The 27,857-nt window shown below is 21.0% G+C and overlaps 1 protein-coding gene across 13 annotated transcripts in view; it reads right to left on the bottom strand.

The window, feature by feature from the left end:
- Positions 1-27,857, bottom strand: part of LOC129607239 (protein NDRG3) — a 172,204-nt gene that overhangs the window by 21,150 nt on the left and 123,197 nt on the right. For 12 of the 13 annotated variants that reach the window (XM_055518080.1, XM_055518081.1, XM_055518086.1 and 9 more), the window contains exon 4: positions 11,778-11,861. The exons of the other annotated variant lie outside the window; for it this stretch is intronic. In XM_055518080.1, coding sequence (XP_055374055.1) covers positions 11,778-11,861 — 84 coding nt within the window. The remainder of the gene's footprint in view (positions 1-11,777; positions 11,862-27,857) is intronic. 13 annotated transcript variants of the gene reach the window in all.

Below are 27,857 nucleotides of genomic sequence, written 5' to 3'. Positions count from 1 at the left end.
AATAATATTATGTCCTTTAAATCTAAGCTATTTTTCTTATCAGTTCATTAAAAAAGTTCATAGGTTTTTTGATTCTTAGTTTTATTTTTTTTAGATTTAAGACCAAATTATGTACACACCATTAAGATCATCAGTTCGATGCATTTTTAATGTTAATATTATTCTTTGGATTTGATTTAGATTTTTTAAAATCAAAAATAAATACATAAAATATGTATTAATAATATTTTTAATCGAAAATATTATTAATGCATATTTTATGTTTAATATGAATGAAGATTTATTTGAATACTTAATAAAATACTTGAAATATTTGATCAGTATGTATTTTGAATACGAGAATAAATTGAAGACATGAATAGAATGAGAATTTCTAAGTAATAATTTGTATGCTTAGGATTTAGTACCTTTTGTTGATTATTAAATTTTTTTTACATATTCTAATATAAAATTTCTGTATATTTACATATTTAATTTTAAAAGATATTATGAATAAAGCAAGAGGGGCATTCATTTTTAAATAATAAATTCTCAAATTAACGTGACTTAATTCATATAAAATATTTTGTGTAATTTTTTTATTGAAAAAATATTTGATAAGGTTTACGCGAATTTTATTCTCTAGTCCTTGAAGATAATCGGCAGCTAATTTATATTATATAAATATTTTATTATATTTTTCAATAATTTATTTTATATAAAGATAATGGTTATAAATCATTTTAAAAGCATTTTAATTTATTTTTGTTCATTTTCTGTTGAAATGATTTGCAATATTTATATGTATATTGTTATTTTTAAACATATTTATTTGTATTTAATGATAAAGAATTCATTATATTTTTTATTTCAGCGCATTAAAGTTCATATGGAGGTCACAAAATAGTTTTATAGAGCATTAAAATTCAGTTTAGTTGTATATAAAATAAATGGTAACAACTATAAAAGTAATTTTCTTGTGCTTTCAATATTTTCTCCTTGCCTTTTGTTTCTTCTGAAAAGGTTATACAGAAATGTTTTTCTCTTTGTTTTCTAACCAATAAAAGAAAGTGATAAAAAAAAAAAAAGAAAATATAAAACCAATCAACCAAACAAAACCAAAAAACCAAAACAAAAAATAAAAAAGGACATTTCATTCTTATAATGGGTCCACAAGTGTGTGCAATATGATATCGTCCCACAATGATTGTTCTATAGCAAAAATAACTAAATGAAAAGAATATCATCTCCTTTTTTTTTTTATTTCTGTTACTTTGGTTTAAAAGTTCATAAAATTCTTTTTTTTTTTTTCGAATTGATTGCATTCTTTCATATATTTTAGTTTTTGTATTTTCTTTTATAGTAGTCTGTTTTCAGTTTTATTATGCAGCTCTATTGTTTTTATATTTATAGCAATTCTATTATAATTTAAATATATAATAACTATATTTTACCATTTCAAGTTTTGATTACTATAAATTGTTTACAAATGATCATATAATGTTTTCATAAAATTTTAATTTTAAATTTTGTTTTATATGAAATTCAACTATACAATGTAGAATTTTTTTTTAAAAATAATATTTGATTTTTAATTGAAAGAAACTTTGTTTTTACTTTAATTAAGTATATGAAAGGTTTAAATTGAGGTTTTGTTTTTTATTGCAGAATTTTACTGAAGTATTTGAAGTTTACCTAGTTGCAATTTATATTCTAGTTTCGCGGTAGATTCTTTTGGTTTTATAAGAAGTGAAAAAGAAATAGCAAAGGCTTAGTGATTTTAAAATACAATCAAAATTTTACATTTATGTGCTATTTTATAGCGCAATTGATTGTTTTATAGTGATTATAATACTAACTATTCCGTTTTTAAAATTCCTTAATCATTTTAAAAATCTTGCATATATTTAGGCTGACCCAATTTTATCTCTTTAAAATAAATAATGCCCGTTTGTATTTAGCTTTAATATTTTAATGCTCGGCTTTTTTCAAGATTTCAATTTGCAACAAGTCTTCAAGTAAAATTAATAATTATTTTCTTGCTGTACAATTTAGATAATTAACAAATTAAAATTAAATCTTACATTAAATATAATTTTAATATTTAAATATAAAATTAAAAGAATTTCATAGTGACTTTTAATGACTTCTCTTACTATACTGGACTGGCTTGTTTTAAAATGAATATGAAAGCCTTGATTCATTTTAAAATTTCTGGACAACCGGAAATAATACACGGAAATATAAATAAAAAAAAAAAAAAAAACAAAATGTTGTTTTATATGTCAACGTACTTTATTTCGTATAAAGAATTTATACAAGAATAAATTTTTTTTTTCCTTGTGATTTATTGCAACAAAAAAATTTATTACTACCCTTACTAATGGCATGTTATCCGTGAAAAATATTTTTCATTTACATCATCTGAATGAAATTCATTTTCCTATATATTTACATACATATATAAAATATCATTTTTATATAGAACAATGAAAAAAAAAAAATCCATTTTATTAATAATTTTTTTGTGACCATACGAAAAAATAGAGGTGTTATTTTATGTCCTGGATTTTAAAAGTTATTTTTGAAATATTTTAAATGATATGAATTAAAAATATTTTTTTTTTGTTTGCAAAACGAAATAATAAACATTGGACTGGCGGAAAGAAGCTTTATAATATTGAAAAAAAAGTATACAATTGCCTTTTCAACAGTAGATTGTAAATTTTATTAAAATTGTTTGTATTCTAAAATTTTTAGAAATTCCAAGATATTTTTCTTATTTAATTTCATATTTCAGGCATAAAAATTTTGATTGCTTCGAAGAATATTAGCTTTACATATTCTGTTCTTATTATTTTGATACTACCTATTTCAATTGTAATTAATATTGGCTCCACCTGAATATTAAAGAAAATTATTTAAATTTATTCAATCAGTATTATTTGCTTTGATAATCTACTCTGTAATTTGTTCATTAAATTTTCAATATAATCAATTGAATCTATACTGTCCTTGTTAATAGAATTATAAAAAATTGTATGAATTTTTTAAAATACTTTTTAAATTTTATAAAATTTCCCGAAATATTTACATTTAAAACAATTTAATTAAGCTACATAATAATATAACAAATATTTTTGTATAAATAATTTAAAATAGATTAAAATTTAGATTAATTACAAACTATTTAAACTTTTATAATAAAATTATTTTAAAATTTAAAGAAAAAAGAAAATTATAACATGCATAAAATTTTTTCATTTTTCAAAAATTTTTATACTATTTATATACAAAAAACAAAAACCATTATTAAATGCTTAATATAAAAGTAATAAAAAAAGTATTTTTTCTTCTTTAAAATTTATTTAAACTTTTTTTTGTAAAATGTTCAAAAAACTTATTTAATTTGCATATACATGCATATAAAAAGTAAAAAAAATTTAATATACAAAATATACATATTTTATATATGTATGTACGAGTATATATTATGTAATATGTAAATAAAATTTTAGGAAAATGTTTTTATAACTCGAATAAATTTTTTCACAAAACAAAAAGCATACGTTTAGCATACGTTTCTCAAAAAACAAAAAAATTAACAAAACAAAAAAAAATTTTTTTTTTACTCTTTTACAAAATTTTCAACTGAAATATTATTTAGTTTCCCCCCCCCCCCCCCCCCCCCCCCCAAATGTCATAAATATTAACAGTATGTTTATATACCGAATAATACCGAATAATATGGTTTAAAAATAATTTTCATATATACTTTGTAGTTGCTACCACAGAAAAATTCTCATTTGAAATTGTCATGATCATTATATAATATTCATTTTTGCACAAACCAATTGGATACAACAAAAGAGAAATCTACAATATTAAAAATTCATATATAAATAGGAAAAAAAAAAACAAACAAGAAAATATTTATGTGTAAGAATGTAAATTTATAATAACGGTATTAATACATTAAATGTACATATACAGAGTTAAGAAAGAGTGTAGAAAAAAGGGTACATAAATGAGTAGAACACATTGCTATATCATTTCTATTAATTCTCTTCTTATGTCTTTTAAAATTCTCATTCTTTATATTTGAAATTTTCTCACATAATATGAAAAAGAGTTTTAATTTGCTTCTAGTTTTTTTTTTCTATTGTATTGTAAAAGTTTTTTGTAAGGAAACGTTTGTACGGAAAAACAAAATATCAGTGTTATACTTTAAAAAATTTGTATAGGTATTAAAATTGAAATTTTTAGTGTTACATTTTTATAGTTTTTGAAAAAATTTTAATGTAGAGTATATGTATAATGAGTATAATGTAGAGTAAATATTTTAAATTTGTATGCCTTTATGAATTAATTGAGTTTCAGCAATAGGAATTCAGAATAGGAAGTTAATTATAGGACTTAAATAATTAAATAGTCATTTGTCATAATTTGATCGACGGTAACACTTTTGACAGAAGAAATTATGATTACAGGGTCAGTTTTTGTATTATAACCACTCTAAACTCTCTAAAAAATTTCCTGTATTATTTTCTCTCTCTCTATTTTCCAAATGGTTGGAATGGAATCAATCGAGAGAGAATTTAATCGATATCGAACACTTCTTGAAGTTGGAGAGTTATTACATTCAGATTTGTGCACTTAAAGAAATTTTGTTGTCAATCTGATCAAACTATATTGTAATAAGTATACAATTTTTTTTATTTAAATTTTTAATTAAATGTGGAGAAATAATTTTGTTTCATTTTTAAAATTAAACTAATTAAATCAATTAATTTGATTTGATAAATTATTTGGAGTAAAAATTTAATATGAAACCTTTATTTATTGTTATTGGAACTATTGAAAGTTTTTTAAAGAAATTTCGAACTTATAGAGCTTTTAAATACATATAAGAAAAAGAAAAATAGAATTTTGAATGTTGTTCAAACCAAACAAACAAAAATTAAGTAGCGTACCTCGCATAATTTTAAAATTTCTGAATTAAAGAGTGTTGCTTGTATTTTTTGGTTATGAATTAAATTTAGTTATAAATTGACGGACTTTATCAACTCCACAAGTTCAGTATATTTCAATTAATACGAAATATACAAATTCCAATAATTTCTATAGAAATTGAAAAAAAAAAATCTTAAGGAGTTAAGTAAGTCACTATGGTAAGAAAAAGGACAATTTCCTTCGTCATATTTTAATTTTTATTTTTGGTTATTGAAATTCATAATACATACTCGTATATGTGTTACATTTTCAGGAAAACGAGGTGAACATATTAAATAGTTAAAAAAAAAAAAAATGTCGAAATATGGAAAATTGGAAAAAAAAAAATTTCATTTTTGCCAAGAAATTGGTAGCGTTCGAAAATTTCATCCCTTAATTTTTTTTTTTGTTTGTTGACTTTTTTTTTTATTATTTTACAATTGTATTTGTTTAAAATTGTGTGTGTTTCTATTTTAGAATTTTTGTTTTTTAACATTAAAATATGAAAAATGAAGAAAACGGAAAACTTTTTCTTGTTATTTTTATTTTTCATTTCATATTTTTTTTGTTTCCGTTATTATTTTTCCTCTTTTGTTACTTCTGTTTTTGTTTTACTTTGCGCGCAACGGGACAAGAACAAAAATTAAAGGCATACAAAAGAAAAGAGAATGAAACAAAAAAAAAATGTCACGCTATAACCATTTTTTTGTTTTTTTGTTCCTCTTTTTGTTTTTTTGTTTCATTATTTAACACAAAAGTTCTGTTTCAAAAGGGAGAAACAAAAAATCTTTAAAAAAAAAAATTGGTAATGTTTTCCTTTTACATTGCCAACATTTTTATATGCGACACGAAGAGCAAAAAACAAAAAAAAAAAAAACAATAAAAGAAAACCAGAAGTCCTTCTACTTTTTTTTTTTGTTTTTGGTTTTGTTTTCCATTTATTCACAAAACGTGAAATGGAAACAAAATTAAAAAATATTTCCAAACCCATTTTTTCCTCTTGAAAATGATTTTTTTTTTCAGAATTACAAGAACAAATCAATTAAAACAAAAAAAAATTGAGTTCATTTTTTTAAAAATATTGTCAAAAAATAATTTTTTTTTGGTTCTAACAAAATCAGCACATGATCGACTGTAAAATTTCTTTTTTTTTTAGTTCAGCACATATTTTAGGGTATTTGCATAACTTTTGAGCAATATTTTGCGCAATGTCTCTAAAAACTATCTTCAAATATTAAAAAAACCAATAGTTAATTTCATATTTTGTGGGACCATCACCATTCTTCGGACTTTCTATGGTAATTTTATCAAGATAGAACTAGAAGAATGGCTAAAATAGGAATCGAACAAACATTGGTTAAACGTACCAGTGTTCCGGTAAGTCAAATTGTTTTTACTTTTATACTTAAATACATTTTCTTTAGATCTACTACGTATGATTGATTAACAGAATTGTCTAATACAATTCATTCTAATACACAAACCTATGTGAGTCGGTTGAACTGGTTTTTACCTCGAATAAATTCAAACATAATTTTTCATTAAAATCGTTTATGAATCGAGAAATACTGTAATAAACCGGTCAGTAATAAACCTAAAATTATTATTTGACTATATAATTTTGTTTTTTTTTTTCTTTTTTCTCTAATTTTTAATTTTTCTTTTTCTTTGCAACCTTTTTTCTATATATTTACTTTTTTTTGATATCTTATTATTTTCAGTTATTGACAAAAGAATGCACCACCAGGTACGCCATAAGTGAATTGAAACAATAACTGAAAAGTTTAGCAGTTGAATAAGGTAAAATGTTTGTATTGTATACAAGATGACCCCAAAACAAATGAAAATTCATTTTAATTAAAAAAAAAATCTTTCAAAGGAATTTTGTTTTGAGATCTTAATATTGATTTGATATTGCAAATTGTCTTCTATTTTAAGAATCTTTGTAATTAAACTTTATTTATTTTTTATTTATTATCGGAAATTTTTCCTATATAACAGTTTTCATTTTGAGGCAAATAATCAGAATCATGAATAAAAGTAAAGGAAACAGTAAATCGGAATCCTATACATTTGATTTATTACCGGGTTCGTTAGTTCATACCCTACAGCAAATTTATTGATTCTCAAAAAAGTTATTTATTCTTAGGAATTAATGTTTACCAAAGATGAGTGGAATTGAATTCAAATTAAATTTATGCGGATTGTTCGCGTATTAAATTAAATGTTTGTATGACATCTGCTATAGCATAATCATAATAAATGAAATGGATTATGGCCCGTATTTTAAAAGTTTATACTACACCTATTTTATATGTTTATCACCAGTTGCGTATAAATTATTAATTAAACGCAAAAAAATGGAAAGAGTAGTACTAAAAATAAAAATCTCATCCTAATTATGTAATTTGTTTTATATGCGGACAAAAATATAATAATTATTGTCGAAAAGAATTCTAAAATTAAAGATTTGTTTAAGAGAATTTGGATTTGATTTTCTATATTTTCGATTTTTAAACTTTATATTTTGTAATTTCATTTCTCTTGGGGAATACATGCTTCCATATATTGAGAATATTTATGAATTAAAGGCTATACTGCAAGAGTACGTTCTCTTAAACATTAATTTTGATTTAATTTAAAAACGGTGTTGAAATTCTGATTTTCCGAGACAATATGCCCATAAAAGTTCAATAGTTTAATTAAAATAAAAATCGACAAATCTTTAAATCCATTTCAATTTTCCAAAAAAATATTGCATATATTTAGGCGAACAAGAAATTTATTTGAAGTTTATTAATTAAAATTCATTTTTTATAATATTTTTGGCCAATCTAGCTTCCTTTTAATAAAATTTTAATTGAAATTGTATTTACATATAAAATATACATATATGTGTACGTTAGTAAATATTTATGTACATAATATGTAGTAAATAAAGGAACATATTAATAATGTTTGAGAACAAAAATACAATTATCATTCTCTTTGATATTTTCTTTATGAATATAAAGTGATCTTTCAAAAATATTAAAAATATTTTTACATACATACAAAAATTATCCTCCTTTTTCAAAATGACAAAAATACATATAATATGAAGAAGGAAAAATGTAAATATTTGAGATTGTAATTGAATTGAGAACCGGTAAATATGTAAAAGTAATTTTAAAACAGATTAGGTCTATACAAAACAATAACAAAAAAAAAAAAAAAGGAAAGGAAGAAAAGTATATTTGTTTTTTTTTTTTTTTGTTTTGCTTCCTTTTTGAATGAAGGTTAAAATTTTTGGTCTCAAGGACTTAAAATTTTGTATATACATGAACCTTTTTTTTGTTGATTTTTATTTTTCCAAAAAAATTTTTTTTTTTGGTTACTAAGTTGATATGGAAGGAAGATGGTATATTTGTATAATAATGAGAAGACAAGAATATTAAGAATATTCATCATATAAGAAGAAAATTCTAAATTAATATTTAAGTATTACACATACCATAAATTTTGCTAATCATAAGTTAAACTCATTAATTATATCTGTTATACAATATCTAAATATCATGCGGATATAAGTATGATTATATTAATATTTCCGGGTAAATTACATTTTTGAGATTAAAATATTTCAAAATTATTGAAAATATTGGGATCTTTATAAGTTATTTGTAATTATTATTGAAGCTATTTAAAAATTCTATAATTATAATTAACAAGTAATCATAAATAAAAGTAGAATATTTTATTATTAGAAAATGGTCCTGAATATTTATGAAAAATATTTTATTTAAATATGGAGTAATTTAGTTTTTGGTTTTTGATTTCAAGTTCTTAAATTTAAAAAAATCACTGAATAATGCTTAAGTGATGACAGTATTTGTCGTATATTTTTCGTATTGAGCACGTACTTAAACATTATGTTCAGACATTTTTTCATTTTCTTAGCAGTGTAAATGTTTAAATTTCGATATTCATTTATGTTATTTTAGTAAATGTAATGGTATTGAGATTTGAGTGATAAATTGGCGCTAATTGCGAGAATAAGACACTATTTGTCTAATTGGAATATTTGTTTCTAATTGTAAAAATATTACATTTTAATTATTATATTTTATTTATTTAATATTGAATATCGTAAATCTATTAATATTTAAAAAATATTATTGAACTATATGGGTATATTAATACCCGCGTGGGTAAATTTCTTAAAAAATCCAAAGGCTTCAAAATTATTCATTACATCATATTTTATTTTAATTAAAAAAAAAAACTAAAATTTCAAATTCATGTTTTTTACAAAATATTTAGTTCAATTTAACTTTTTGTTTTTTCCTTGTGAGTGGGTAGATGATGAACAACAATATTTTTGTACCAGTTCGTGAAATCGCCACCAATTTAAAAAAAAACAATTTTTCCCCCATATTTTTTAAATAAAAAATATTTTAACTTAATCTTGACATTTTGGATTAAAAAAAAAAAAATCCGACCTTTAAAAGTTTTTGTTTATCTTACATGAAAAAAAAAAAAAAAATGAGAAAAAGGGAAAATAAATACAAATATGTACATACATATAAGAAGAAGTTAAATTTTTATTTCTGCTTAAATTATTTTGAATATATTAGTAAACACATTTACAGGATTTCCTATATATATATATATATATATATATATTGTATAACAAAAAATGTTATTTTCATATTATAAAGCATAAAAATAATAAAAAAAAAATTATGTACATCGGAAACAAATTGGGAAATTTAATATAGAAAAAGAAGCGAAGTATCAATCGATAATTCATACGGGAAATAATCTTTTAATTCAAAAATTGGTAAAAAAGAAAAAAAAAAGCAGAAAACTTTTTCTATACAAAAAATAAAAATTAATAAAAAAAAAAAAAAACAATTTTTTTTTCTTCTATTTAAATTTACAATATTCTACCAACCTATATAATATATAAATATGTATATGTATACGAGTATAACAGTATGATAAAAATAATATTTATTTTAAAACTTTAAGAAAAATTAAATTTGTAATTTTACATTCTGCTTTACACCACAAATAATTTAGAAAACGATAAAAAGCTTTTCTTTTTTTTTACTTTTTGTTTTTGTTTATTTTTACAATAATAATATTATAAGTGCATATTTTGTGGAAATTACCATTATAAGTTAATATACAAATTGGTTTTTTTGGGTAATAAAAATACATTATGGGTTTTTTTTTAAAGGAAAAATACGATATATGTATACGATATACTTTATACGTAATACTACATAATATATAAGAGTGTAAAAGTACAGGAAGAATATAAAAGCAATAAATAGTAATAATATTTACTTAAAACGTAATATTGTTATATATTATTTATATAAGTTTATTTGTACCCTACTATTATAAAAATGTATTTGATTTGAAGAAAATATTGTTAAAGCATATTAAAAAACGACCTAAATTATTATAATAAAACAAAAAACAAATATTTATGTAGAATAATTTTAGAAAGATAAATATATATATTTCTTAATTAAAAATTGTTATACTATATAATTATCATTGTTATGGCAATATTGAACCATTTTATTATTAATGTATGCATTATCTGCATACGAATATTAATTATTCTGTAACAGTTAATAAAAAATATTAGTATAACAGTTTGATCAGTATAAAAGTTTAAAAAAAACTTGATTAGAAAATCAAATTTTCATTTGTCAAACACATTTTTCAGTAAAAATTCTTGTATAAAAGTTCGATATCAGTATAACAGTTTGGAGAAATTCGTTAGAAAATTAAATTGTTATTTGTCAAGCATTTTAACACTTCCTCAGTTAATACAAATACTAGTATAACAGTTTCATAATCAGTATAACAATTTGAATTTTTTTTATGAATTCAAATTTTTATTAGTTATTTATTTATTATCGTAAATTATTTTCGATATTGTTAGGTTTTTTTTGTGTTATTCAAAGAATTTAAGAACGTTGTTAATACTATATTTATTTCTTTTGTGTGACTGTGCGGTATGATTGCTTCGTTTGAAAGTTTTATCGAAATTCCTGAAGTTTTGCTGATTTATATTATAAGATGTTGTGATCAAATTTTAATTTCTTGTTAATTCAAAACCATATTTTAATAAAATAATAAATCTTACCTACATTTTGTCTTAGCTGTTTATAATATACATGTAAATTTGAGAATAAAAATTCGACTATACATAAATTTCATATTGATTTAAAAATCAAGATATTTGAGTAATGTTAGTTTGCATATAAAGTATAAACCTTGCTATTTTCTTTGTTATTTTCAATTTTAATTGCATTCACTAAAATCATATATATCAATAGTTAATATAACAAATTGTATAACAAAAATATTATGCTATTAATTTTTTAATGCAATAAGTTTTAATTTAAAAAAAAATTTGTGTAAATCTTATTGTTATATAATTAATTTTAGTAAAACGTTGTTCTTGTTGAAAAAAAAAATTTCATTGTTAGTATTCAATTTTTTAAAATGTAATTTATATTAATAGTTTTTCTTGTTAATATATTGTTATATTGTAATATTTTTATTGTTATACAAATATTTTGTAGTGTATTTTTATTATTATTTTTTTTTTTTTAAAATGTATGTATATAATTAGAGAAATCATATTTTGGATAATAAAATGATAATTAATTTAAAATAAAAATAAAATTTGATTAATTAAAATAATTATAAAAAAAACTAATTAATAAAAATAAAATTTAATAAAAGAAAAGAAAAAATAAAACCAATATTTCGTTAATTTGTTAATTAAAATATCTTACCCAAGTAGACGAGCCTCCTCGGCAGTATTTGCTGGAGCTGATGGCATCTTTGTGTTCAGATTTTTACCAAGTTTGTCACGGTCTCTGAAATTAAAATACTAACATGCAAGCAAAAAGGAAATCTCTTTTTTTTTTCTTATAAATAAAAACTTAATTATATAATTAATTTTTTTTTTCATTTAATATAACTTTAATAAGATTAAACTTAAAGTTTAAAATAAATTATTAATAAAAAAAAAATAACACAAAAATATCAAAAAAATTTTTCAAAAATTATCAAAATTATATTAAATAAAAAAAAAATTAATTATAATTTATGTATTTAATATAATAAATATTTTAATTTAAATATTTGGTTAATTGAAAACCAAAGGTTTTTATTTTAATATTATCGAAATTCAAAATTGTAAATTTAAAAATACTCACTTTAGATTAGTATAAATGAGTATAATTTTTACAGCAATTTTAGTATAAATAAATTATGTTTCTCATTTTATTAAGATTTTTTTAAATTAGATATAAAATCTTTAATTATATTGTGCAAAACGAAAAAAGTGAGCAAACATTTAAGAGAAAACAGAATATAATAATAATAATAATGAGCAATAATTTGAGTAACATTCAAATTACTCAAATATTAATTCAATTTTTTAAGACATAGATGTGTCAAATTTTCAATGTCAAATTGACACCCGTTATGTTTGACATAATATTCAAATTTCAATAAATAAATAAAAAATTTTGTAAAATTAAAAATTATTAAATTCGATAATATTAAATATTATTATTAGTTTTATTAAAGCAATGAAAAAGGAAATTATCAAAAGAAATATATATTATAGAATTAGTTCATAATAATAATTTAAAAAAAATAAAACAAGAAAAAATAACACAAACAAATTATGTAATATAATAGTTAAAGAAAAAATTCTTAAAATATGTGCAAATTATTGTAAAAAAAAATTAAGTATAAAATAAATGAATAAAAATTCAAAAAACACATAAAATAACATCAAACAAACAAATAAACAATTCTGAATATTAAAAGTGTTGACAAGAACTGATGATGATATATATATATATATATATAAAATATGTATGTGTTCGTATTTAATGTTTCACTTAATTTATTATTAATATATTATATATGTATGTATGTACGTCCATTAAAAATACAAAAACATGAAATTTAATATTATATATATGTATATATATATATTATATTATATAACATACATATATATAAAATTGTATTTATCACATAAGACAATAATAATATAATAGAAAATGGGGATTTTATACAAAAGAACAAGGAACAAACATTTATATAAAAAAAAAAGAATTGAAAAAAAAAACAAATAATAATATTAACATAAAATAACAAAATTAACATATAACAGTTATAATAATATTTTATTGTTATATATGGAATTTACATCAGTTATATATATATGATAACAGTTTATGTATTTTATATAACATTATGTATATAAATTCTTCTTATGCTTGTCTTTTTTGTTTTCTTCACTATACATTTTTTATGTTAAATATTTTATGAATGTATATATGAATGTTGTATAACAGTATATTAATTTAACATTTAATACTATTATTTATTATGTATATTAACAGTTATATATATGTTATATTTGTGTTCAAATGAGACACACATTGTGAATTAAGGAAACTGTTATATAAGTAGAAGTATAGAATAAAAAAACAAAATTAGTGTGTAACAATAAAATTTTGTGTGTAAGTTGTACGTACATAAGTTATTATGAAATTAAGTGTTAAATTAAATAGAAAATTTATTGTAAATATATGTACTCGTATGTATGTTAGGTATGCATTATGTATGTATATGAAAATAAGCTGAATTTTCACAAAAGAAAACACCTAGATAATGTATATTATACATAATTATGTATATATAATTAAAAATTATTATATTCGCAAGTGTGTACATATATAATAATTATATAATTTATTACAATATGTAGATTCATTTTACAAGAATAGAATATTGTTCAAATTGTATATCTATATAGTACACGACATTATTAATTTTAATAATTATTGTTCAGTGTATAAGAGAATAAACAAAATTTTAATTTAATGTTAATTTTAACAAACATTTCCAGTCTTTCTCTCTTCCTCTCTCTCTCCCTCTCTCTCTTTCTTTGTATAAAATCACATTAAATTAACATAACAGAAATAATAATAAGATTTTTTCATTTATGTAAATAAAATTAATCTCTTATTAATTTTAATGTCCATCCGGTATAGATAAAGAGAAGTATGGGTTTAATTAAATGTAATAAAATATTGATTTTGTAATAATTCAAGCATATAAAATTAAAATTAGACAGGAAAAAAAAGGGGGGATAAATTGACTTAAAGTCATATTTAATTCAATTTAGGGCTTATATGGTTAGAATTTTTTTTTGTGAGCAAAATTTAATATGCATAGTAATTTTCAATATTCATATTTCGAAATCAATTTTATTGAGTATCATTAAACATAGCATGTAATTCAAATACCAATAATTAATTAAATATGTACATAGAGCAGCTTTTGAGTTGGGCAATCTGTATAACAATATATAATATGTATATTTATAGAAGCAATAATATAATATTCAAACATTGTTAAGAAAAACTTGTATTTCTACTTGTATTTCAAAACTATAACAATTTTCATTGCAGTATTCCGAGAGTGTTGACTTAAACTTTTGAGAGTTCGAATAGTTAAGAAGTGGTAAAATTCGATTAACAAAATTCTTGTTTGTAAACCTATATTTTATTATTATTAAAAGAATGTATATAAATTTCATCATTTACCAAAAATCTTCATTAATTATCAATAAACTTACATCACACGAATCAATTAAAAACATATTTTTCTCCCATCTTTCGTAATCTTGTACACTATAGGTACACATACAGCTTTTTGTTATAATTCTCTCCTTAGATATGATATTATTAAATTAATATGAGTGCAACATATGCATGCGTCTACACATACATAATAGCTAATATAGATATTTAATATGAAAATATTAATCATCGAAGAGTGAAATTTAATCAATCACATGGAAAGGAAAAAAAAAAAAATATACGATATTATAATTTTCTATACTGACAGAAAGAATTAAAATATCAAAAAAAAAATATATTAAATGCCAAGAACGCGCGACATATACACTCAATATTATGGCACGGGAATATCAAGTATACATATACCCATATATGTAGCATATAACTAATATTGTATATGTGTATACACCCTCATATTAATTTACTGAGAAATAATTATATTGGCTAGCAGTTAGCATTATTCTTATATAATTAGCAGAAAATTGTAATGTGGGATATGAAAAAATATGGGGTAATTTTTTCTCCCCTATATACAATAATGTTATAGAAGAGAATAAAAAATTTAAGATAACAACGGTATACATAAAATGAGAGTTTTTTTTTTTTTAGTTTAATTTTTGACATGAAGTCAATCAACTGTAGAGAAAAAAATGAATGGTTATTAATATTTATATACGTATGTAATGTTGATATAATTATATACGGTATTATTTGAGTATGAGAAATAAATATAATTTCTCTTGAATTTTAATTTAATATTCTCATTCATATAATAAATATACGGAATTTAGAGACAATATGCAGAATAGTGTGTGAGCGAAAACTTATTCTTCGTTATTTTTGACAATTAAATGATACTTGATTTGACAATTAAACGATAATTGATATTACAATGCTTACAGCAAACTCTAAATAATTGAATAAAAAATTTCCATTTAGAAAGTGGTAACAAGCTTTCGGTGATATTTAACTTTTAAAAATTTTGGTGAAATTTTTTGGGAACTTGTAAAATTTTTTTGAAAATTTTCTATAAAAAATAATATTTTAAATATTATATAACCTTAATATTATTATACATGAAATGATATCTAATATCGTAAATGAAAATAATAAAAAAATTCAAGGTTTTATATTAGATATTTCAATAATAACTCATTAACTTTTCAAAATACACTTCAAATAATACTAGTTCGTCATACCCTTTTACTAAAAATTTTCGAAATATAACAGTAAAAATCTGTTTCTGGGTTAGAGAAATTTTTATAATTTTACAATTTATTTTTGAAACATGCAATTATTTCTTTAAATATTTTCATCTTTAGAAGAATTGGTGCTTGCAATGAATAATGATGTATGTAGTACTTCTTATAATAATTGAAAACATTAAAATGTGAAATAAATTTATTATGTAAATAAGATACAAAAATATTTTTAAAAATATATGATGGGGTAACCTATATGAAAATTCTATTAATTAATGATAAAAAAAGTATTAAGAGTATATGAAAAATAACAAAAATGTGGTAACACTGCCCTAGTTTAATGTATAATTTTATTAACCAGGACAGTAGTAGTAGTAATAGCGTTCTGAACGTAACAGTTTTTATTTGCAAATTTTCAATATGCCATAATTTTGGTTATCAATATTTTTATTTTGTATGAAAAAATCAATTAATTTGTCAATTTCAAAATTATCATAAATTTATTTGAATTTATTTGAATTTTAATTTACGATATTATTTTTAATATCGTAAATTTTTTTAATATCGTAAATTAAATTGCAAAAATTTAAAGCCTTTCTTTATTATTAAAATATGTTATACTTAAAAAAAAATGCGACGAAATTGTATAAAATATTTCTTATATAAAAAAAAAAACAAACACTAAAATTAAATTTTTTAAAATTTTTAATTTAAAAAAAAAAACTTACCTTGATTTATCGTTTTCGTTTTTATTGTAAATGATTTTTTGCCAAAATACTACTTTATAATTGTTAATAAGAGAGTATACAATTAAATTCTAATTATAATTTTTAAATGCAGTTAATTAAATTCACTTAATTTTGATCTTATAATTAAAATGTAAAATATTAAAATTATAAGAAATCTAATAAAGAATGGTAAAATGCTTAAGGACAATGAAAATTCTTAATAATAAATTTCGAAGCTCGTATATTACTAAAAATTTTAAATAATTTGGACTTTATAAATTCCTATATTTCAAATGGCAGAAACGAATACATAAAATAAATGGACTATATAGAAAAATTTACCTAGATCAGTTGATTATATTCGAACTTTGCGCTTTAAATTTATTAAAAGAAATGTAAAATGGGGTTGCCTTATACGCAATTAATGTCACAATGATTTTAAATTGAAATTTAATTAAATTTTATTAAATTTCATTAAAATTTAATCTACTACAAAACACACATTCAATATAATTCTTATATATTATGTCAATCAATATAAAATCTATTGTATAACTTTAGTGATTTTGTAAGTTTTTAGTTTTGTAAAATTATTACGATATAAAGGAAATGCTCTCAGAAAAATTACATGTAAAATGTCAATTCGTGCAAATTTTTATATTTAATGGGGACGAAATGTAAATTATTTAAACCAAAAAGAAAAATATAACAGAAAAATATGTAATAAATTTTTATTTCTAACATGTTTTTAACATTATTTAAAAATATTTTTTATTATACATGTATGTGTACAAGGTATTTCAGGGTTGAAGGTATTTTATGTTTTTAAAATTTTGTTTTGCTTTTGAAATGCTGTTGAAAACCAGTTCTAGTAACATACTAAAATTTAAGTTGTACATTAAAGACAGTTTCCAATATAATGTTCGAATATATGTATGAAATCATTTTGAACCCCTGTAATGTGGAGTTTTAAACATTAGATTTAAAAAATAATTGAATAATTTGTCAACAACATTAATTTTGTATATTTCAATTTCTGTCATAAAATCATGTTATAATTAAATTTATTATAGTGTTGATAACCTTTAAGAACCCTGTAATCTTATATACAAATTATTATTTGTAATATAATAAAAATAATATAATAATATATACCAAAGTTATAAGCACGCGATCATAATTATTTTTAAATTGCAGAAAAAGTAAAAATTGTTATATTAGAAAAAAATTATAATCCTGTTGTATATAGGCAAAAAAAAAATAATAATATCCTTTATTTTGTTATACTACCTAGAAATTTAGTTCAAGGAAACTATTTTTTTATTTTTTATTTCATATTATACTTATTGTTATACGCAAGAAGCATATATGCAAGTATTAATTTTAAAACTATAATTTTTTTTTCTTTTTTTAAATTATTTATTAAAAATATTGTTCTTCTTGTTATTTTCATTCTGCTTCTTCATAGTTATATAAAATTATAATTGGAATAACATCAGCAGTATAATTGCTTTTCTAACATTGTAATTTTTAAAGTTACATACTCGTATATTTTAAAATTCACTGTTATATAGATGCATTATGGAAATTCACTGTTATATAGATGCATTATAGAAATTAACTGTTATATAGATGAGTTATAGAGATCTATAATATATATTAATTAATATTTATAAGTTAGGTCATTAAAATATGATATTAAACTATAACCATAAGTTTTATAAGGTTTAATTAATAAACAAAAAATTTCATTGAATTTGTATAACAATATATTGCAAAAAATTCTCTAAAGTCTTTGAACTTTCTATAATTAATTTAGTCTTATATAAAAATTACGACTTTCTATTTGAAATTAAATAATGAAAATTTATTAATTAAATTAAATGGATTTGCCCATTTTTTTTTTTGTTAATTTAATTTCATAACAGTGATTTATTAATTATTATTATTATTAAAATTTAGAAAAATTTCCATTCATAGCATTAGAGAGGTCAATAATCGAATTTTATATGATTATATAGGAAATATTTTTTTAATAAAACATCAAAAAGAAATTAAAGAAATTTTTGTTATAATTTTTTTGTTGCATGAAGAAGAAGGGGAAGGGTGGGCAAGTGTCATTAATTCCCATCTTTAAATAGTCATATAGCCTGGTTCAGATAAAAAAGATGTATACCACATTAAATCAACACATTTGTAATAATAATATGTTAGATAATTATTAAATAATATATAAGAGAATTTGAATAATATTTTGAACTATTTTAATGAATTGAAATTTCGAACAAAATATTCGAAAAATTAGCGTGGAATTCATATAAGAGCAAAAATTATAAATAATATTAATTATTTTTTTATTTTCATAAACACGTTGGCAATATTAATTTTTCAATTTGAATATAAAATATTGTAATTTTCATTAAATATTAATTAAATATGCTCACACTTAATTTAATATAAAAGTTAATTAATATTAAAAATATCCTCAGCCCTCAAAATATACTCTAGCTTCTAGAATGCGTTAAAATAATGAATTTATAAACTAGAGCATAGTTAAAATTTTCAAGTAAGGTGCATTTCAGTATAACATTTTTGAAACTAGCAAAAAAAATCATTATTTTCAGATCTTCCGGATTAAACTTTGAGAGCATAATATTGATTTCAGAATAATTGAATAGATCAGAGAATAGACTTTATACGTTCTGGAAACTCACCACTCAATTTATTATTTATTTCATACATTAACAATTTTATAATTCATTAAAACTTAATATTAAAGAATATTTTTTAGAAAAAATATTAAACAATAAATTTTTTTTATGAAATTCTGTAAATAATATTTTCTAATATTAAAATCCCAGTTATATGAATAACATAGTAAAAATTCTGTAAACAAAACTCTCAATAAAATAACAAAAATAATAAATTTATAAAAGAAAAAGCTTAACATAAAAAAAACACAATACATACTAGATAAATTACATAGAAATAATAAGAAAAACAAGAGAAAAAAAAAACAAAATGTTGACGCGTATTTCAACTGTGCTAAATTGTTACCCGAAACACCTCTATACTCCAGTTATTTTAAGTTGTTACTGAATAAATCCAGATTATTATTGTTTTGTAGCCGCTTTGTTTTTAACAACATGTTAATTATTAACTAATAATATATATATATATATATATATATATATATGTATATATATATGGCATAAAAAAGTTTTAAGCAGAAAAATTATTTTTATTGGAATTTTAATTCACTTGTCTTATATACTTAGATATATACGATAATAATCGTCATAAAGGTGAATAAAATTATCATATAAAGAACAAAAAAAAAATTCAAATATTTTTTATATGAATATTTTATTTTAATTGTTTGGGTTTTTAATAATTAATTTTTTTTTTATTAATTAATAATATTTTGTTCTATACAATGGAAATTATTGAAAATTCTAAAATTTATTTTAAAAATTTTATTTAATTGAAAAATTTTTGTATAGATATTTTTTAATATACTTACTTTTCGCCTTTATTATAATATGAGGGTATTTTTGTTTAATAAATGGTTTTAAATAATTTTTAGAATTAGGGTCTTGAATTAAGTTTGAGTTAGTGTATCTTATATATAAAAAAAAAAATAATGTGGTGATGACAATATAAAAACTATAGTCAGAAATATAATGAGTGCAATTTCATGGTGTATATCTGTGCTAAAGGTAAATATATAAATATTAATAATATAACCACAATGGTGTATAACTATAAATAAATACCAATTGAATATTACAAATCTATTATTTTTGGTACATTTATAATTCATCAGTTGAGTAAAATGATGTTATATTAGTACGTTATCAATTGAAGCAGCAAGTAGACAGAGGGTAAGTGGACTTACATTTCCATTATAACACATTTTTTCATTAACAAATTGTAAAACTATTAATTTTTTTTTGTTACAATTATCTTCTATAAGCACTTTCAATCTCTTGTTCTATTATAAGAGCTATAAGAGTAATAACAGTTAAAAATATATGAAATTTAATGATGTTCTATTCGAAAAGTTCGATTTTCGTCAAAATTTTAATTAACCCCTTTGTTTACTTACCTCTTCTTATATTATTAAAATTTATAAGTGATAACATTAAAAACATTGAATTTCTATTAAAAATTTCATTATTTTACAATTATTATTTTGTTAAATTAAAAATTGAAATTTATTTGAAAAAAGAAAAAAAATTATTCAAGTGCTCATAAGATGAAATTTTTGTTTAATAATCTTGTATAACAATTTTGAGTAATAATAATTTGAGTGAAATAATGAGTTGAATAAAAAATATTGTATAAAATATCTAAATTGCATATTTTTTGGGGAGTAAAAATTTAAGAATATTTTGAACAACTAATAATTGGCTTAAGAATTATATTTAAATAATAAAAAAATTTGAATTTTTTAATTATAAAAAGAATTTGTTATAAAATCTATTTAAATATAATTGTATAATATTTTTAATTAATTTATTTTTATTCTACTAAAATATAAAGAATGTTAGATTTTATGTAATTAATTTTTAAAATCAAAATATTTAAAAAAAAACTCCTCTTATAATATTTTTCGCCTTCCTCTCTTAAAATTTTAGAATATTTTCTAACGAAACTTTTTATTTATCTTTGATTCTTTGTCAGTTCTTTTATATATATAAAAGTCTTAATATTATATACTAATAATTTGTATACTTTTAGGGGCTATATTTGATCTTTATCTTTTACTAATCTAGTTTATATACGTACAGGCATGTTATACAGATGCGAACATAAAATTGTGCCGTAGGTATGTGCAATTTTTATGTTTTATTTAAAATTTATTTAATAATTTTTATTAAAAAAAAATTATAAAAGCAAAATAATTAACTTAGATTTTCTGTTTAAAGTTTCTTCTAATAAAATTTTGCTTTTATTTTGTTATACTCTTTCAGAAATTTTAATAAAATTCTAGGAATATGAAAATTCAATATACGACAAAACTGCAATTAAAAAAACTTCTTCTGAAATTTTATTATATTTAAAATTATTTTTCAAAATTTTCTTTGATTTTCAAAAATTTCAACAAAAATGTTGCATTTCCCAATAAAAATTATTGCGAAAAACTTTTTGAATTTTTGCTTAAAGGCATAAGCATTTTTTGATATTTTTTCAATATTGAATTTGTTCGTATATTAATTTCAATACTTCTAAACAGGCCCGGTTCTAACTTGCTCAGCGCCCCAACCAATTTTCAAAAAGTACGCCCCTTTTATCGTAAAATATATTTGGAAATCACGTAATAGAAAAAATTGGAGAAAAATTTTATTTTTTTTTAAAATTTAGTGTTTTTTTTTCCAAGTTTTCAATGACGCCCCTGTTTTCGGGCAGTCATTGCAAAAATGCTTACTTTATTATATCCGGTACTGCTAATACTTAGAAATTATTATTAAATGATTTTCTAACTTTTTCTAAATTTTAATCTAACTTTATATACGAAAAATTAAAACAAAATTTTTTTCAATGTTTGGTACATACAAACAAAAAAAATGAGTGAAACTTCAAAAAAATACAAAATTTGTATAATTTCACTCTATACGTCATACTTTTTTTTTTTTGGTTTTTGTTTTTCTTGTTTCTTGTTATGTGTTATGTATCATCAATCAGTGTCACACAAAATTCACAGTTAAAAAGGAAGACAGTTAAAATAAACAAGTAAAAATGTATAAGGCAGGCAGGAAGGCAGGCAGGCAGGCATTTTTAAATGGAACTACAAACAAAAAAGAGAAAAACAAAAAAAAATAGAATATGAGAAAAAATTTGTGTTATGTCAAATGTATATGTGTATGTACATTTTTGACATATTATACATATATAATATGTATAGATATAATTTCAACACTTTCATCAGAACTGTCAACAATCAGAAATTCAATCTTCTATATATATATTTTTTTGTGTTTTTCAGGATAACACAATAATGGGGAAAAAAATTAAGAATGAACAGAATACAAATATGACGTAGGAGCAGAGAACAATTCATAATGAAAGTGTTATAAAACAAAATCATATACACACACAAACATTTTTATTTAATTCAAAAATGAATTGAATTAATTGAAATTTCTAATAAATTTAAAAAAATTTCTAAAAATGTAGAGTAAATTTTTGAGTTATGGAAAAAACCTAAGAACTTTTTCGACGTAGCCTTATGTTTTGGCTCTTCTCATGGCTTATTACAATTTATCTTCTCTTTTTTCTTTCATCATTTTTATTTTATATTTAAATTTTTTCTTATTTTCAGAAGCTTTTTGTGTAAATTTATTATATTTTTTTCATTCTAATTAATACTGAACATATCTAATATGTCGGAGGATGGGAGAACTATATGTATAAGAAGTTAAACCAAAAGAGAGAGAAAAAAACAATAAAGAGGAAATTCATCATTTCTTCATGTAATAGTGTTGTGAATAAAGAGAATACAAAATATTTCACTAGAAAATATTTTTAAAGTCTCGAATAAATTGTTATGTAAATTTTATTGTTATTACAAAAAATGAGAAAAATCAAATAGCAAAAAAATTAGAAAAATAAAACAATAATATAGAAAATACAACAATGTAAAGTGGAAAACGTATTTTAAGTTTTTGAAGATCGTAATCATTTTTAGTCTGACAAATGAAATAAAAATGAAAATATGAATTCAATTGTGCGTTTATAATAAATGAACTAGACCTTGAGTTTTATTATTATAGATTTGTAGCTTTGATGGTAGCTAATAGTGCACCATCACCGCGCACATTGATCTATTGTGTCACCCTTGCAGAGCATGCCCTACAACACCCTCCCTGAGCGCAAAGTCCCTCTGTATGTCCCTTATGTTCATATGAGATGAGAATCACATTTACCCAGAAGATGTATTGAAGCCACCTCATCATCCCCATAGAATCTGCAAGTATCTCCACTTTTTGGGCTCAGCCTATTGAGGTGCCCTCTAAGTCTACAGTGCCCTGACAAAGTAGATGAGTGTCATTATAAATTTTCAAGACAATCATCGTTTAGTCAGTTCGGTCATCATTTAGGCAGTTCTTTTCAAAAATTTGCAATCCTGGTTGAAATTTTATAATTTGAGCGGTAAATTTTGGCGTATTGATTCAAAATTCGAAATCTAATAATATCGTAATAATTTTTTGGTAATTTTTATTCTTCTCCCAATTATTCTTTAAGATTTAACGAAAAATTATTACAATCATATATAAATGTCTTAAACATGGCAAGAATAATATTTGAATTTCAAACTTAATTCTTCAACAATATTGCAAAAATTTCGAATGTATAAAAAGTAGGTATGCCTTCTTATTGTTCTGGTATAGTGCTTCCTTTGAATAGGCGTAAATTAATGCACATATTTTTTTTTTGAGCTGCTCTAGATCTATGTATAAAATAAGAAAAATTTTCTAAATAAAAATAAAAATAATTTGCATAATTATACCATTCTATTTAATAAATATAAAATGTACCTCAACACACACATATATATGTCGCTCTACACAGCATGTTTTCTTATATAAGTAGTGCGTATATTTTGATTTATATTTAATATTATAGATATATATATATATATGTATATAGTTATATATATGTTTAAATTTACATGTACAACAATGATCTATGAAAATGCCATTTAAAAAAATTCCACTTTTTAACACTTTATTAGGTCAAAGCTAATGAAAATATCCGCTAAAGAGTCGGCCACATTAAAGTTAAATATTATATATATACATCTTTGCATATATTTTGTATTCATGCTATTAAAATGTAAATTTGACGTGGGCTTCTGTTTTAGATTATTATGAAAATTAGTTTTTATTATGTAGTGTTAGTTTTTGGCATTATTATAATCATTATTTTTCTCCATATATATAATAGGATACGAGAAGATGTGATTATCATTTTCCAAAAATATATATGTATATATATATATATATATGTATATATATCGAAAGAAAATGAAATGAATTTTTTTAAATAAATTGATATAAATTTAAGGAAAACATTTTAGACGCACATAATTTTTATGTAGGATGAATATTAAGAATATATACTCTGACGTCATCATTATTGCCCGTAATGAATAAAAGTTGCGATAACTGACGTTATTAAATTTATATTAGTAACGATAACTTTTATTAGTAACGATAACGATAACGTTATTAGGCTAGATATTATGTTAGATGTTTCAAGTTTTCGCCAAGTTATGCCTCATGATAAATTAATACGCTAAATAATCGAATGGCTGAAAACTATAAGTAATGAGGCATTCTCGATAAATTTGTATAATGGGAGCAACAGTGCACCGCGACCGCGTATAAGGATCTATTGTTCGCCCCCATCCGATTGCGGGGCAACACAACACACGCTTGAGAACCACCCTCCTGATGAACTCAAGCAACTTGTAAGGACCAGAAGACCGTAACTCCGCCACCGAGGCATTCTGGGTAATAAAAGATGAGAAATTTATCGATGAGAATATTCGAAGAAAAAAGTTGAATCGGATTCGGTACATTATAGAAACAATATTGGTATATGGAATATTGTACGAGATTCGAATGCAATTAACTGAGTTTCAAAAGATCCGGTCGCCGCACATAAATTCTTGGTGTAATCCTTTAACGTGATAATTAAAAACTTATTTGTAAGATCAAGTTAAGTAAATAGATAAAAATAGTACAATATGTTGTTTGAAAGGGCGCAATCTATGCCGATATCCTATAAGTATGCAAATTTATTAGAAATTGATTTTACTCATACTTATAAATTATTAGTCAATGAGCACAATGAGCAATTCTTATTATAAATCTATTTAAATTTTATATTATTTTAAATTTTGTACATGTACGTTATTATGTCCTTTGTTTTAGTAAGAATTCAAATGATTCCCTAAGTGTATATAGAACTAATTTTTTGTTTGTTTTCATAGTTATTATGCAGAAATCATTGTATAAAATATAGAATTAGTCTCTAGATAATTTTATTTTATTAATATTGTTATATTGTAAGCCTTACATTGATTGAATACAATTATTCTCATCGGAAATTTCCCATATTTTAAATATATAACATCAATAGCAAATGTAACATACATACACTTACTATACATGCTCTAATCAATATTAATTGTAATTTTACACGTGCGTATTTTTTTTGAAAGAAAATTTTAACAAAAATCGCACAATGAAAATTCAATTTTTATGTGGGTAAGTGCTAAAATATTTTCATTTTAAATATTTGTGTTGATCGTATTTAACAAAATCTATCATCATATACATATATGTATAAAATTTACTGTTAATTTAAATTTTAGGTATACATGAATACATATTGTAAAAATAACAGTAAACATTCTCTGTATAAATGGCATTTTGTATCCTTGAAATAAGGATGCAATTCTATTTAATTCAATAAAATCCTTTTCTTTTTTTTATTATTTTGTTAATCCTTGTGGAGTTCATTAATTTTCAATCAATTTACGATTTCAATTTAAATATTATGTAAATTTGTAATTGTATATAATATATATATATACGATAACAATGTTCTTTTGTAGAACAAGATTTTCAATTTTTGATTTTTTATTTTGAAAATTGTCAGTCATAATATATATATATATTATGTAAATATCATTCAATACAACATTTATACATATATAAAATTTTATTTAGAAAATTTTATTTGAAAAAGAAGGAAAATATCATATTTAAATAAATTACATGTACATGTTTGTTAGTAAGCACTTTAGATGTAATGTTGATGATATGTGGTAAATAAAAACATTGTACATAATATGTTCTATATTCTAAATCTATATACATATATATAATATGTATGAAAGTATGTTAATTTAGAATTTTAAATGATATATAAAAATATTTAGTATGATTTAAATGACACGTTTAAAATTTACGATGTAAATTATCATTATTTGTACTTATAGAATAATTTTTGAAATTTTATCGAAAAATTTCAGCATAAATTAAAATAATTATTGTGTATAGTTATAGTTTTTTAATAGAAAATTTTTCGAACTTAATTATTAGTGATTTTTTGAATGATTTTTAGTGATTATATTTGAGTCATTTGGAAAATAAGCTCATAACGTAATAAATTTTCTTATAAGGCTCTTTTGCAGCTTATACAAATTAAATTTGGCAAAGTAATATCATAATTTTTTCGATTGGTCAATTGTTGTGTAAATAGTCTGAAATGTCTCGGATTATAAAAAAATATTCAACCAAGAAAAATGTAAAAAAAAAATCAATATTTCCAAATAAAACCTAAAAAACTCAAAATTTTTATCTAAAACGTAAGCAACTCAATATTGTTTACGCAAAATGTAAAAAATTTAATATTTTTATATAAAACGTAAGAAACTTAAGGTCCTTCATTTAATATATAAAAAACTCAATGTTTTAATATAAAACGTAAATAATTCAATATTGTTTAAGTAAAATGTAAAAAATTCGAGATTTTCATACAAAATGTAAAAACTCTATGTTTTTCACTTAAAAGTTAAAAAACTCAATACTTTCAACGTAAATAACTTAAGATTTTTTACATAAAATGTAAAAAATTTAATATTTTCACATAAAACGTAAAAAACTCGATACTGTTGTATAAAACGTAAATAATATAATATTGTTTACGTAAAATGTAAAAAATTCAATAACTCAGTATTGTTTACGTAAAATGTAAAAAATTCAATTTTTTCATATGAAACGTAAAAAAAATTAATACTTTCGTAAAAAACGTAAATAACTTAATATTGTTTACGTAAAATGTAAAAAATTCAAGATTTTCATACAAAATGTAAAAAGGTCAATGTTTTTCACTTAAAACGTAAAAAACTCAATACTTTCAACGTAAATAACTTAAGGTTTTTTACGTAAAATGTAAAAAATTTAATATTTTCACATAAAACGTAAAAAACTTGATACTGTTATATAAAACGTAAATAATATAATATTGTTTACGTAAAATGTAAAAAATTCAATAACTCAGTATTGTTTACGTAAAATGTAAAAAAATCAATTTTTTCATATGAAACGTAAAAAATCTTAATACTTTCGTATAAAACGTAAATAATATAATATTGTTTACATAAAATGTAAATAATTCAATATTTTCATAAAAAACGTAAAAAACTCAGTATTCTTATATTAAACGTAAATAACTTTACTTTATAACTTAATTTT

Source organism: Condylostylus longicornis, unplaced genomic scaffold (assembly GCF_029603195.1).
Source record: "Condylostylus longicornis isolate FDR11 unplaced genomic scaffold, ASM2960319v2 ptg000027l, whole genome shotgun sequence".
Classification (NCBI taxonomy): Eukaryota; Metazoa; Arthropoda; class Insecta; order Diptera; family Dolichopodidae; genus Condylostylus; species Condylostylus longicornis.
This window is presented reverse-complemented; position numbering and strand designations above follow the sequence as displayed.